Source organism: Lactuca virosa, chromosome 3 (assembly GCF_052849685.1).
Source record: "Lactuca virosa cultivar CGN04683 chromosome 3, Lactuca_virosa_CGN04683_v6, whole genome shotgun sequence".
Classification (NCBI taxonomy): Eukaryota; Viridiplantae; Streptophyta; class Magnoliopsida; order Asterales; family Asteraceae; genus Lactuca; species Lactuca virosa.
This window is the reverse complement of record NC_136428.1, coordinates 1,918,550-1,930,000: the sequence shown is the minus strand read 5'-3', so window position 1 is coordinate 1,930,000 and position 11,451 is coordinate 1,918,550. Positions and strand designations below refer to the sequence as shown.

The window sequence follows — 11,451 nt, the reverse complement described above, 5'->3', positions numbered from 1 at the left end:
TTTGATAGCTTTTTGATATGGTGATTTTGTGTTAATTTAAACTACAGTTCAGTAAGGAGGCAGGACATGCTGTTGAAGAGTGGAAATTGAGAGTTATTTATCTTCCTCCACCCCAACGACCTTCACCAGTTCCAGAAGAAGAAGCAGAGGAAGGATCTTCACCAAAAGCTACAATATCCGATAATGGGAATTCTTCTAGTGAGGTTTGTTTTACTTTTACTTTTATTTAAAGGTTTTTAGATCTAATAAACAAGGGCATGTATTTTCAGATGAAATCTCTTATTTCAAAGTTGACAGATGAGAAAGATGCTGCTATCAAACAAAGTAACAGAATCCGTCAAGAAATGGTGAGTTTGATGGTGTTAATGGATGATGATCTATCTGTTAAAAAAATGTTAATGTTTGGTAATTCTTTGTGTAGGAACTATTGAGGCGTGGAGGCAACAAAACTCAAGCTGATCGTTTCTCGTTCATCTTTGTTATTGTGGTGGGGTTGATCGGTCTACTTTTGGGCTACATCATCAAGAAGTAATTTGTTTTCTTTTAAGTTGTTAAAAATTTATGTACAACAGAGAGGAGTGATGTTTTTGATTAATTCTTTTTTCTTTTTCTCTTTCTGATTATAGTATTATGACCATTAGAACTTGAAAGAGGACATTGTTTACATATTCTTTTGTGATTCTTGTGATAGATTAATCCATACCATGCATACGCCTTTGGAATGCGCTGGTAACCAGTTTTCTTCTCACAACAATAGTTCGGATGGAATCGATTAATTGTACATTATCTTGTTTTTCAATATTCACTTCTAACAAGTTATTCAATGCAATGAAGTCTAGGTTTGTTTATGCAAAATTTCCAAGCTAAAATGAAATTCTGATTCTAAAATTAAAATACAGTCCAATGTTTTTGATTTTGGTTGTGTTTACCAACCTAGTTGACAAAGGTAACTTATAAACTAACTAATAAAGTAATAACGTTTAATAAAAACTACCTGATAATCTAAATGTCAATTACCAAGGGGTTGAAGGTTGAAGTCTCGCTTGAGACATTAATACACAATTTATGATAAGATTAGGAGCCGTTGAGAAGAACTAGATTTCAATTATAAAATGACATGTAGATATATAACTAAAATGAGGTTAACATAAAATTTGGGTACCACCCATAAAAGTTGTCCTAACGAGTTTCTAAGTTTTTTCTATAAATTTACTTTTGTACAACTTTATTTTAAATTGTTTTTTTTTCCAACTCTTTGTCTAGCTCTCTTCATTCTTCAAACTTCTTTTACATGTTTTTAACAAATATGTAAAAGTGAATATGTTAAAAAACATTGTATGTCTTTTACAACTTTTGTTCATTAGAATAAATATGTACAAAAATGAACGCATACTGGCAAATACGAATAATCTCAAATTTTTTTGTATAAACGATTGAGGATGTTGGGAAAATTTTGTAAAAAACACTTGCACAAATAGCTACGAAAATATGTAAAATAATTGTAAAAAAGTTTGAGCATATAAAGGTTATTTGAAAAACCTATGACAAAATATATCATAAGGTATCTGAAATAACTTTTTAAAAGCTACTTTAGTGATCTTATTAAAACACGAACTTGCAATAATTTTATATAAAAAAACTAGCTTATAAACTAACGAATCAAATAGAACCTTAATCATAGACAACTGCAAGTCTCCAACCACAACAAGTTTACATCTACAATATCCCTTTTACATCTCTGTACCGGCTAGAGGTGCACATATACCGGTTTTGAACCGATTTTGGTTTTCAGAAAACCATTTTTTAAAACCGGTTATTGCCCAACATGATTCGGTTATAATTGGTTCGGTTTTTTTTAACTGAAATTTCATTAAATAAAACAGTCGTGTGTTGGGAAAACTGGTTCCTAGAAAACCAGCTTCGGTTCGTTTGTAGGTGTTTTCAAAAAACCGGTTTGAAAGGTGCTAACATTCATGTCCAAATATTTTATGGGCCCTATCTACATTAAAAAAGGCCCCAAATCCGTATGCAGTAATATGAAGATTATCAATTTAAATGAGCCTTGAAAAAAAAACTCCTTGACAGAGAACCTTTGGAAAATATTCAAATCCATTGACTAGTTTGTTGATTGTAAATGGATATAAGAATTAAATTAATTCAAAGTATAATTTTTTTTATAAGATTTGAACCCACATCCTATTCGTAGGAGGTTAAATAGCTAACTTTGCCGACATTTTTCCATCATAACTAAAATCTATTTCTAGATAACTGTTATATATTAGACCTTTTTATATTTTTGGAAAATACTGGAGTACATTATGGAGCTGAGCTTGAGTATTGGAATACTTGGCTTGTGAAACTCGCAAGCTTAATTGAGCATTGTTATATTTATATTTTTATCCTTTGGTTTATTCATATTTACGTTTTATATAACCGAATTGAGACGAACTCACGAGCTTAATATAATTTCTGTTGTAGTTTAATGTAATTTTAATTTTCTAATAGCAAATTGAGAAGAGTCGAGCCGAGCTCGAAAATATCGGTTACTTTATCGTGCTCGAGCTCGAGCTTGAATTTAAGGCTCGAGTTGAATTTCAAGCTCAAATTTTCTCTAATCGAGTCAAGTTTCGAGCTTGTCAGTATTCAACTCGACTCCGCTTGATTACATCCTATTAAAACCACACGTGAAACCACGTTGGCTTAAAACTTGCAAAACCACACACAGCATAATATCGACAATATTTACATAAAGAGTTTATCTTTAGATAACGAAATGGACACAGTTCAATTTTATTATCCATTACTTTTATAGTAATATTCAAAAGATTAAATTAAAACAAAAATAATTGTTGTGCTACGGAAGAAAAAAGGAGATTTTAAAAATGAAAAAGCGCATTACTACCGATTCCAGAAACATGGAGTGTCTTTCTGGAAGAATCGACACCTCTCTTCAAGCTTCTCATTTCTCCACCTATATATACGTATGTATATCACCGGACCTGCTTTGCTTCACAACTCAACAAATCAAGTGACTTGACAGTTAAAGTCGTCATCCAGTAAAGAATCTAAACCTAGACAATAGTCATCAATTGTTATCGGAGAAATGGCAGCTTCACTCGCTGTTAAGAGGGGCACCATTGGCGTTGCAACCGTGCTTAACAAGCTATTGAATCCACTCCGATCTGTTTTTGCTGTTCCTTCCGTCCAACGGTGCTTCAACACTAATTCGTCCCAGATGACAGCCTATGACGATGACAATCGCGGTGTCGATGTCGATCGCCGCGCCGATACAACTGTCTCTCGCCGCCGTGATAATGATCTATTTTCCGGTGAGTAACCGTCAAACCTAATTGTCTTTGCTTCCAGTTACTCGGTGTCTCTTTTTCTACTTGATTGTCTTAGTGGCTTATCTAAAATAATCGCAATTTCGAAATTATCTCTCATCAGATTTTGTTGTTTCGGTTGACGAATTGTCGGTTTTCCTATTAACATCTCCAATTTGCACTGGTTTCAGACCTATTCGATCCGTTTTCTCCACCGAGAAGCCTAAGCCAGATCTTCAACATGATGGATCAGTTCATGGGGAATCCGCTTATGTCGAGCTCTCGAGGAGGAGGATTCGGTACGAGACGGGGATGGGACGCAAAGGAAGACAACGATTCTCTCAACTTTCGGTTCGACATGCCAGGTATAGACAAAGACAACGTTAAGATCTCTGTGGAGCAGAACACTCTGGTGATTCGTGCAGAGGCGGAGAAGGAAACGGAGGATGAGGAGGAGCCGCCGCGGAGGTACTCTAGCAGGATTGATCTGCCGCTAAACGCATACAAGGTTGATGAAATAAAGGCGGAGCTGAAGAACGGTGTGCTGAAAATTAGGGTTCCGAAAGTGAAGGAAGAGGAGAGGAAAGATGTGAGGCAGATTCAGGTGGAGTGAATAGTGATGGTGTGGATATGTTGAGACTTCTACTTTTGTTTTTTGTTTATGTGATGATGATGTGTCCGTTTTCTAGTGATATATGGAGTGAAAAAATAATAATATAGTTTTCAATGGGAATTCAAATTCTTCTCATTAACCATAATCTTTTTACTGTCAATTTATCATCATTATAGATGCAATTTATCATCATAACTCCAGTGATAGAATCAAGCAAGTTGTTTTGTGGTTTGGCTGGTATTGGCTGCCGGTGGAGCTGGGCTTCATTTGCATCGTCAACTGTTTTTCTGATACTACCACACACATACACATGTTCTCTTCTCTTGATCCATGATCCATCGTTTTCTTCTCCAATGGAATCCATTCCCTTCATCTACCGACTTCTCTTAATCACTTGATGATGATGCCATTTCAAAATCTTTAATCTTATTTATGGGTTCTTCTAGATATTGGTTTTCCCACCATTGACACACCTGTCGACCTCGATTGGCCGTGTTTGCACCCTCTTCTGAATCAATGGGTCCATCATTCTTATACACTTAACCCGTTGAGATGATTTTCTTTTGCCCCTGTTCAGTTCGTTTCTACTGTTTTTTAACCTAAATTGAAATTTGCTATTCAGCTCCGCCAATTAGCGTCTTCCCCGTCTTCTTCATCGAGTTCCTGGTTGTCCGTAGGTAAGCATTTCACAATAACTAAAGTAGGAAAACAACGTTCGAGATCATCATCGTCATAATCGAAAGTTCTTCTTCTCGACCTTTAATTAATGTCCGCTCTCCGATTCAGTCTATCCAAAACCTATGAGGTACACTTTCAATTTCATATGTTTACAATTTTTGGAAATTTTGATGATGTTTTTGAACTGTTAAAACCCTAAATTTCATATGTTTTTTTTTTCAATTGTTGATTGTTTTTCGACATACGTCAAAGGATGGTGAACAGGATGGGTTTATTTACCATTTACGATTACGATCTTATTTAAAATTTGTTAGTTTTCCGTGGTTAAAGCATTTGACACGATTTCGTTAGCCTGGGTTTATTCATAACATTATCTTCCATAGGTTCAATTTCCTGGACATTAGACTTACGCGTAACTTTCAGCATTTTGGCCTTAGGTTATAAGCTTGAACCTTTCCAATTTTGCTAAACTTTCGGCCTGAGGTTATAGGCTTGAACCTTTCCAATTTTGCTAAAGGCAGATCAAAATTGCTCACTTAAGTCTTTATGTGTATATAATATTGTCTGTTTTTTTTTAACGGCAAATACAAATATATGCTAAACTACTCTTAAATTATTCCATCTATATTCACAGTTAGACTTGAACCCTCGACCTCAAGGAGGGAGGACAACACCGGATACCGCTGGACTAGAAGCCCTTTGGTGTGTATTTGTTACTTTCTTGTGTTGGTGTGTGTATTTGTTACTTTCTTGTGCAGGTACTGTAACAAGTAAAAATTTACCTTCAATTCCATTCTCGAAGGTATGTTATGACTACTAATTTACTAAATATTGTCAATTTTAATGAAACTTGAATCCCAAATGTTGCAATCATAGGACTGTGAAGATATGAACCGGAAAGGGGGTGAGGATATGATAAAGACTATAGGCAAAGGAGTGGAACTCATAAATTGTAGTATCAAAGGATTGTAAGCACTCATGTTTCTTTCTTTCCTTTTAAACTATCACCTCCTTTGACCATATAATTAGGACCGACAAAATTGTACCACGGAAAACCAATCAACATGTTACCAACCAAACCAAGAAACTTGGTAGCCAGGGGCGGATCCCTTTAGGGGCAGGGGAGGCCATGGCCCCCCTGCTTTTTAACCTGCTAATACCTGTATACATATATATATTTAAGTTATGTACAAGTTATTCAAAGGAGAAGGACGTGATTATAGAAACTTGAAAGGAAATCACGTAAAAATCTAAACTATTTGAGGATATCTATAATTCCTAATTTGGAGGAAAACTTATCTTCCTAAAAGAAAAAGATTACAATTTTATAGTATTTAATAACCGTGGAAAGAAAAGATAAACAAAAAAGATTATAAAAGAAATAAAACCAAAAACCTAAACCTTAATCATATGTCATCGGCTGACGCCTCTCTTCTTGTCGTCTCTGTTATATGATTTTCCTTCTCCGGTAAGTTCTGAGTCGATGAACTCCTGTGATCGATCGTCCGGGCTCTCAGCCTCTCTCGCTTTCACGACTCCGATCGCCGGAGCACCTACCGACTGCGGTTAATCTCTACAGCCTTGCTTACTTGTAAGTCTGATACTATACATCTTCTTTCCCTCTTGTCTTGTTTCTTCTTTCCCCCTCTTGTCTTGTTTTTTGTTCTTTTTCTTATTATAGATTTAGAGTATTGCTTTAAAGTTTTTTTTATTGCTTTTTATTTACTTATCTATGAGTATAGTACATTAGTAGCCTGTGGTCACTTATGCGTCTCTATGCTACATTGAGCCTCACAATCACTCAGACTACAACGATAGTTGCTGACCTTTTTTTCTTTTCATAGATACTCACATGACATATGATTATCAGTTATATATATGTTACTAAATTGTTTAGGAAATAGTTTTTGTTTTTTTTCTTAGGAGACTATAACATTTTTTTTTGCCTAATGCCTCTCTACGCAAGAATTTGATACATTGGCATGCTTTTGTTATTCTTTTTATTTTGTCGTTTATATTTGCATTAAGTTTAGGTGTCTCATTAGGGTTTGAGATAAATTGTTAGAAAATTAATGCTTAAACAAAAAATATAAGGTTTATTTTGTATGTTAAAACTGTTATTAATGAAAACCAAATTAAGCTTTTTCATATTCTCGTTTTTAAGTTTTAGTTTCGGCCCCCCTCATAATATAGTCCGTGTTCCGCCCCTGTTGGTAGCAAACATGTTTGGTTGGTAGTACCGTACCAATTGATCAATGTTGGTACGATAATGGTACAAAAGTTTGAATACCATGGTAATATCGTACCAACCAATTCATTTATTATATATATATATATATATATATATATATATATATATATATATATATATATATATATATCTGAAATCGTATATTTTAACTGTTAATTGTGTTTAGTGTTTATAATTTTAATAACATTATATTAGTCATTTTATCGTATTAGTCAATAGTTATTACCACTTTAAAGCAGAAAATTAAAATGTTACTTTAGCGTTTCTTTAGTATAATTCTTTTGTGAACTAAAAGAAGTACGTAACTAATTTCTATATTAAACATCAAAATCCCGATGTCTTTGCTTATTTTTAAATCTTCAAATAGAAAATTAAAAGAATGTGGTATATACCATTACCAATTTGTACCAACCAAACTTGTTGGTAGCCAAATAAATTGGTACCAAGTATACTTGGTACGGTACCGGTAATTTTTTTTAATACCAATTATAGTTGGTACGATACACGGTTTAGAGAAAAATGAATTGGTACCGTACCAATTCCACCTCTAATATAAATTACTTAAAAAATCTTATTCTCATTTCTAGACCACACTTCTTATATATCTTCTGTTTGACATTCGGTATCCCGTATCCTTCTGTTTCTCTTGGTTCATCTCTTTGGTATTTAGTTCTTTTAGGCTATAAAGTATAAACAACAAAGGAAATAGATGATATTAGTAGCTATTAGAAACCGGGAACAAAATTAAAGCCATTACGATACATGTAATATGTTTTTAACCAAAACATGCAAAAAACAGAGGTTACTGAACCATTTCTTTTTTGTGAGAGATTCAAGCACCTATGCTTCCACCTTAATGCAATAACTTACCGAACCAAAACTGCCATCGCCTCCAAACTTCTTAAGGCCTTCGAGTTTTCAGGTTCACTTTATGTTCTAAATGTAACAGAAACTGATGTGTATGTAACAAATACAAAGAATAAAAGAAAACAAAAACCAAATCGTGATGTTTTGTGTACCTGATGGTCATCCAGAAGAGAGAGAAAAGGAGTGGTTTAGGGCTTGAATCATATCTTAGCTCCTATCTGCAAAACATCGAAAAGGAGAGTGTGGTTTAGGGATTTAATTGAGATCAAGAGTGATTTTTATGGCTTAAAATCGTTGATTACCTTTAATGTGCAGGGGAAGATAACAAAATCATGGTAGAAAAACGAAAAAAAAAATCATTGTTGAAGTTTAGGGCTAAATCGTAGGTTGTCTCTTATCTACAAAATATCAAGATCGATAGTGAGTTATAGGGATTGAAATCGAGATAAAGAGCGAGTTTTAGGCATGAAGTCGTTCAACAAACACATCGAGAATTCATTTGGTGCTGGTCTTCTCGATTTTATCCTATAGCAAAAGAAACCTGAATATTAAAAGGAACAAAAAAGTCAGTGGTGTTTAGGGTTTAAAGTGAGATGAAACGGAACGTTATCTAGAAGTATGGTGGCGTTTAGCAGCGTCGGTGATGGATATGATTCACAGTAAAAAGAAAAATCGATGGAAAATGAAAATCAAAAGAAAAACCGTTAAGAAAATTAACATTTGGGTTTTTGTTCCTTACCAGACTTTAATTGATCTGGGTTATTGTTCCTTTCCAAGCACCATTTATTAGAGTTTCACTTGATACCTTCATAAAGGCATGTATATTAGGAAACACTAAAAGGTGAATGAATTGACCTTTATACGATCCCTTACGCTTCAAATCTTGAAGTATCCGTTTTGTGATAAATTCAGAGCACCCAAGAACCAAGATATATGAACTTAATCAACTGATCCCACCGACTTCCTGAATAGAAAATAGAGCATCCAGTATTAGCTAATCAAAAAGTGTGTGTTTATTTGTGACAACAGTTCTAGTGGCAGTCGACAGAGGTGATGGCTTCGGGATCCCGATAGAGACGATGGAACAAATGCTTGAGTGGGTCATGGAGGACGTTGATGAAGAAGACGAAGGTGGGGGGAGGCGGCATCAATTATGTTGAAGATTTGATTGGTCTCAGAGTTTTTTTTACTCGAGGAAGAAAACTCGTTTAGTAGAAAGAGAAACGGGATGATTTCTGCAAAGGAGAAGAAGAACGGATGTAGGGGAAGGGGGGGGGGGGCAAGAACTGAAAGATTTTTGTCGGGATCTCAGGCTTCTTCACGACTCATCATCATGACTAAAGAACTTGGTCAACCCTCTTACTTACCGATAAGAAGTTCATATGCATTGGTTAATTGTACTTCATTCTTCATGTTTTGTACCACTTAAAAAATATTATTATTTTATTGATGGCTACTTGTACCATTAGCTTAATGATTTGAACGTCTTAAAAAAATATTATATATATATATATATATATATATATATATATATATATATATATATATATATATATATATATATATATATATATATGGGAGAGTTCATGCGAAAATGCAAATAATTTGCGAAAACGCGAAAAGGAGAAAAACCTATGATATTGTGTCACCTCAACATTATATTTTGGAAAATAATTCATCCAAACTTTGAAATACATGATGATAATCGATAATAGATGAGAAATGGTTTCATATTAGCAAAGTATGATTTTTAACATTTTTATTATGAAAACATGAATTTAAAAATGATTAAGCACGTGAAAAAAAATAACTATTAAAACCGTCTTTAAATCTATATTACCATAACACATCCAATGTAAACTTACTATCTTTAATTTATTGCTAATAAATTTATTTTTTTATAGTACATGTGTTTGATTTTTATAAGATAAAATTTGTTTTCACGTTTTCGCATGATATTTATGTTTTCGCATGAACCTACTTCTATATATATATATATATATATATATATATATATATATATATATATATATATATATATATATATATATATATATATATATATAGGTTCAAATGTAGATGAACATCTATTGTGTGGGCGTGTGGACAGTGCTATTCTGTGAGAATGACAAAGAAAATATGTTGTTTAATAATATGAATATGTTCAATCTTACATAACTATTGTCATTATAACACATTCTCACTAATTAAATCGCCTATAAGGTTATTATAGACTTTTTATTATTATTCTCATTCTGTCAAAATGTTGTCGGAATGTTTATTGAGTCGTATTCTGTCAGAATGATAATGAGTGAAAAACGATTTGTGAGAAAAAAAATGAATAAGAATTAGTGAGAATGCATGAAAATGACGATATTTTGGTAAGATTGAACGTATTCGCATTACTAAACAATGTATTCTCTTAGTAATTCTCATAGAATCGCATTGTCCACACGTCCACACAATAATTGTCCATCCACATTATAACCTAACCCTATATATATATATATATATATATATATATATATATATATATATAAGCATTTATAGTCAAATGCTGAAATTTAAGAGGTACAACCTTTAATGTGATATGTACTACCAGTTTAAGCATTGCAAAACCATTGAAAAAGTAAAAAAAAAAAACTCATATCGCCCCTGTTATTAAGGCGTTATCGTTTTGACCCGACTTATTCCTTTATCTCGCCATTTCCCCATATCTCTGCAGATTTTGTTCAATATTCATATAATGTTGAAGACACATTCAAATCAGTGCCTCTCCATCCGTGATTATCGCTTAAACCTCCACCGTCCAACAAGAAGTCATTTTTGCGTTTGGTCATCAGGTCTATTTATTTACTGATTTTGTAATTTTTGTTTAGGGAAAACTGAAGCATACCATCTCTCCTCTCTACCTCACTCGATTTATGTCTCTTGAAGAACCACCGTACCACTGCCATTCTCTATACAAATCTCAGGTAAAACAATTTCTTTTTGATATCTTATATTGAACAAATTACAACTGAATTTCTTTTTCATCTCTTATATTGAAGAAATTGCAACTAGATTTTGTTTTGATATCTTTATATGTTCAAATCTTCACCTTTCTCCACCTGCCCTGCCCCTCCGGCACCGCCGACCGCTCCCACCATCTGTCATCATTAGAGCGACCTAAATCGATCGGTTTTCTTCATCTTTCGGTGGTGGAGTTTCAATGTTGTTGAATTTCCTTGCAGGTATCTATCCATTTTACATCAAATATCAATAACTTTTAAATGTCGATTGTTCATCATGTTTTGAAGTTTAGTTTTGAGTTATGTTTTGTTATAGGAAAGTCCATCTTCAAGTCGTTAAAATGTAATGTTCTTGATTTTTTTTTTCACTATTTATGCTAGAAATGTCTTGTTTTGTATATGATTTTTGGTCAGCTTAAAACATTATCATTGGATTTCTTTCATTATTTTCGTTTTTGTTGACTTTTTTTTTTGCAGATCCGACCATAAGTGAATGATCTATCGAGGTTTTCCTATTGACGAGTTTCTTTTTTGGTTATATTGATTTCTTTTTCAGATCAGACCTACACCACTCTCCAATAATGAACCCTAAACAACAGGTCAAATAAGAAGTATACATGGTCTGTGTTTCCTTTTTCTTTTCTTCCATATTAGTTGTCGTTAAAAGGCATAAGAAATAGGGCATGCATGTATTCCTTAAAAATATTT

General features: G+C 33.4%; 3 protein-coding genes across 4 annotated transcripts in view; all 3 read left to right on the top strand.

Moving 5' to 3' along the window:
• LOC145165127 (vesicle-associated protein 1-1-like) overlaps nt 1-668 on the top strand; it is a 1,542-nt gene extending 874 nt beyond the window's left edge. The window contains exons 5-7 of the mRNA XM_079083797.1: nt 48-203; nt 270-347; nt 422-668. Coding sequence (XP_078939923.1) covers nt 48-203; nt 270-347; nt 422-532 — 345 coding nt within the window. The 3' untranslated portion in view covers nt 533-668. The remainder of the gene's footprint in view (nt 1-47; nt 204-269; nt 348-421) is intronic.
• A 2,239-nt stretch (nt 669-2,907) lies between these two features.
• HSP23.6-MITO (mitochondrion-localized small heat shock protein 23.6) lies at nt 2,908-4,062 on the top strand. Its single transcript, XM_079083794.1, has 2 exons — nt 2,908-3,329; nt 3,515-4,062. The coding sequence occupies exons 1-2, from the start codon at nt 3,104-3,106 to the stop codon at nt 3,934-3,936; spliced, it is 648 nt and encodes a 215-aa protein (XP_078939920.1). The 5' UTR covers nt 2,908-3,103; the 3' UTR covers nt 3,937-4,062.
• Nucleotides 4,063-4,109: 47 nt separating this feature from the next.
• Nucleotides 4,110-10,707, top strand: LOC145165126 (uncharacterized). 2 transcript variants are annotated; one of them, XM_079083796.1, is made up of 4 exons: nt 4,110-4,741; nt 5,249-5,416; nt 5,491-5,582; nt 10,612-10,707. In XM_079083796.1, exons 1-4 carry the CDS (start codon nt 4,703-4,705, stop codon nt 10,619-10,621), a joined length of 309 nt encoding a protein of 102 aa, XP_078939922.1. In that variant the 5' UTR covers nt 4,110-4,702; the 3' UTR covers nt 10,622-10,707. The 2 variants fall into 2 exon arrangements, with proteins under 2 accessions (XP_078939922.1, XP_078939921.1); XM_079083795.1 differs by lacking the exon at nt 10,612-10,707 and adding an exon at nt 8,762-8,972.
• The last annotated feature ends 744 nt before the right edge of the window (nt 10,708-11,451 follow it).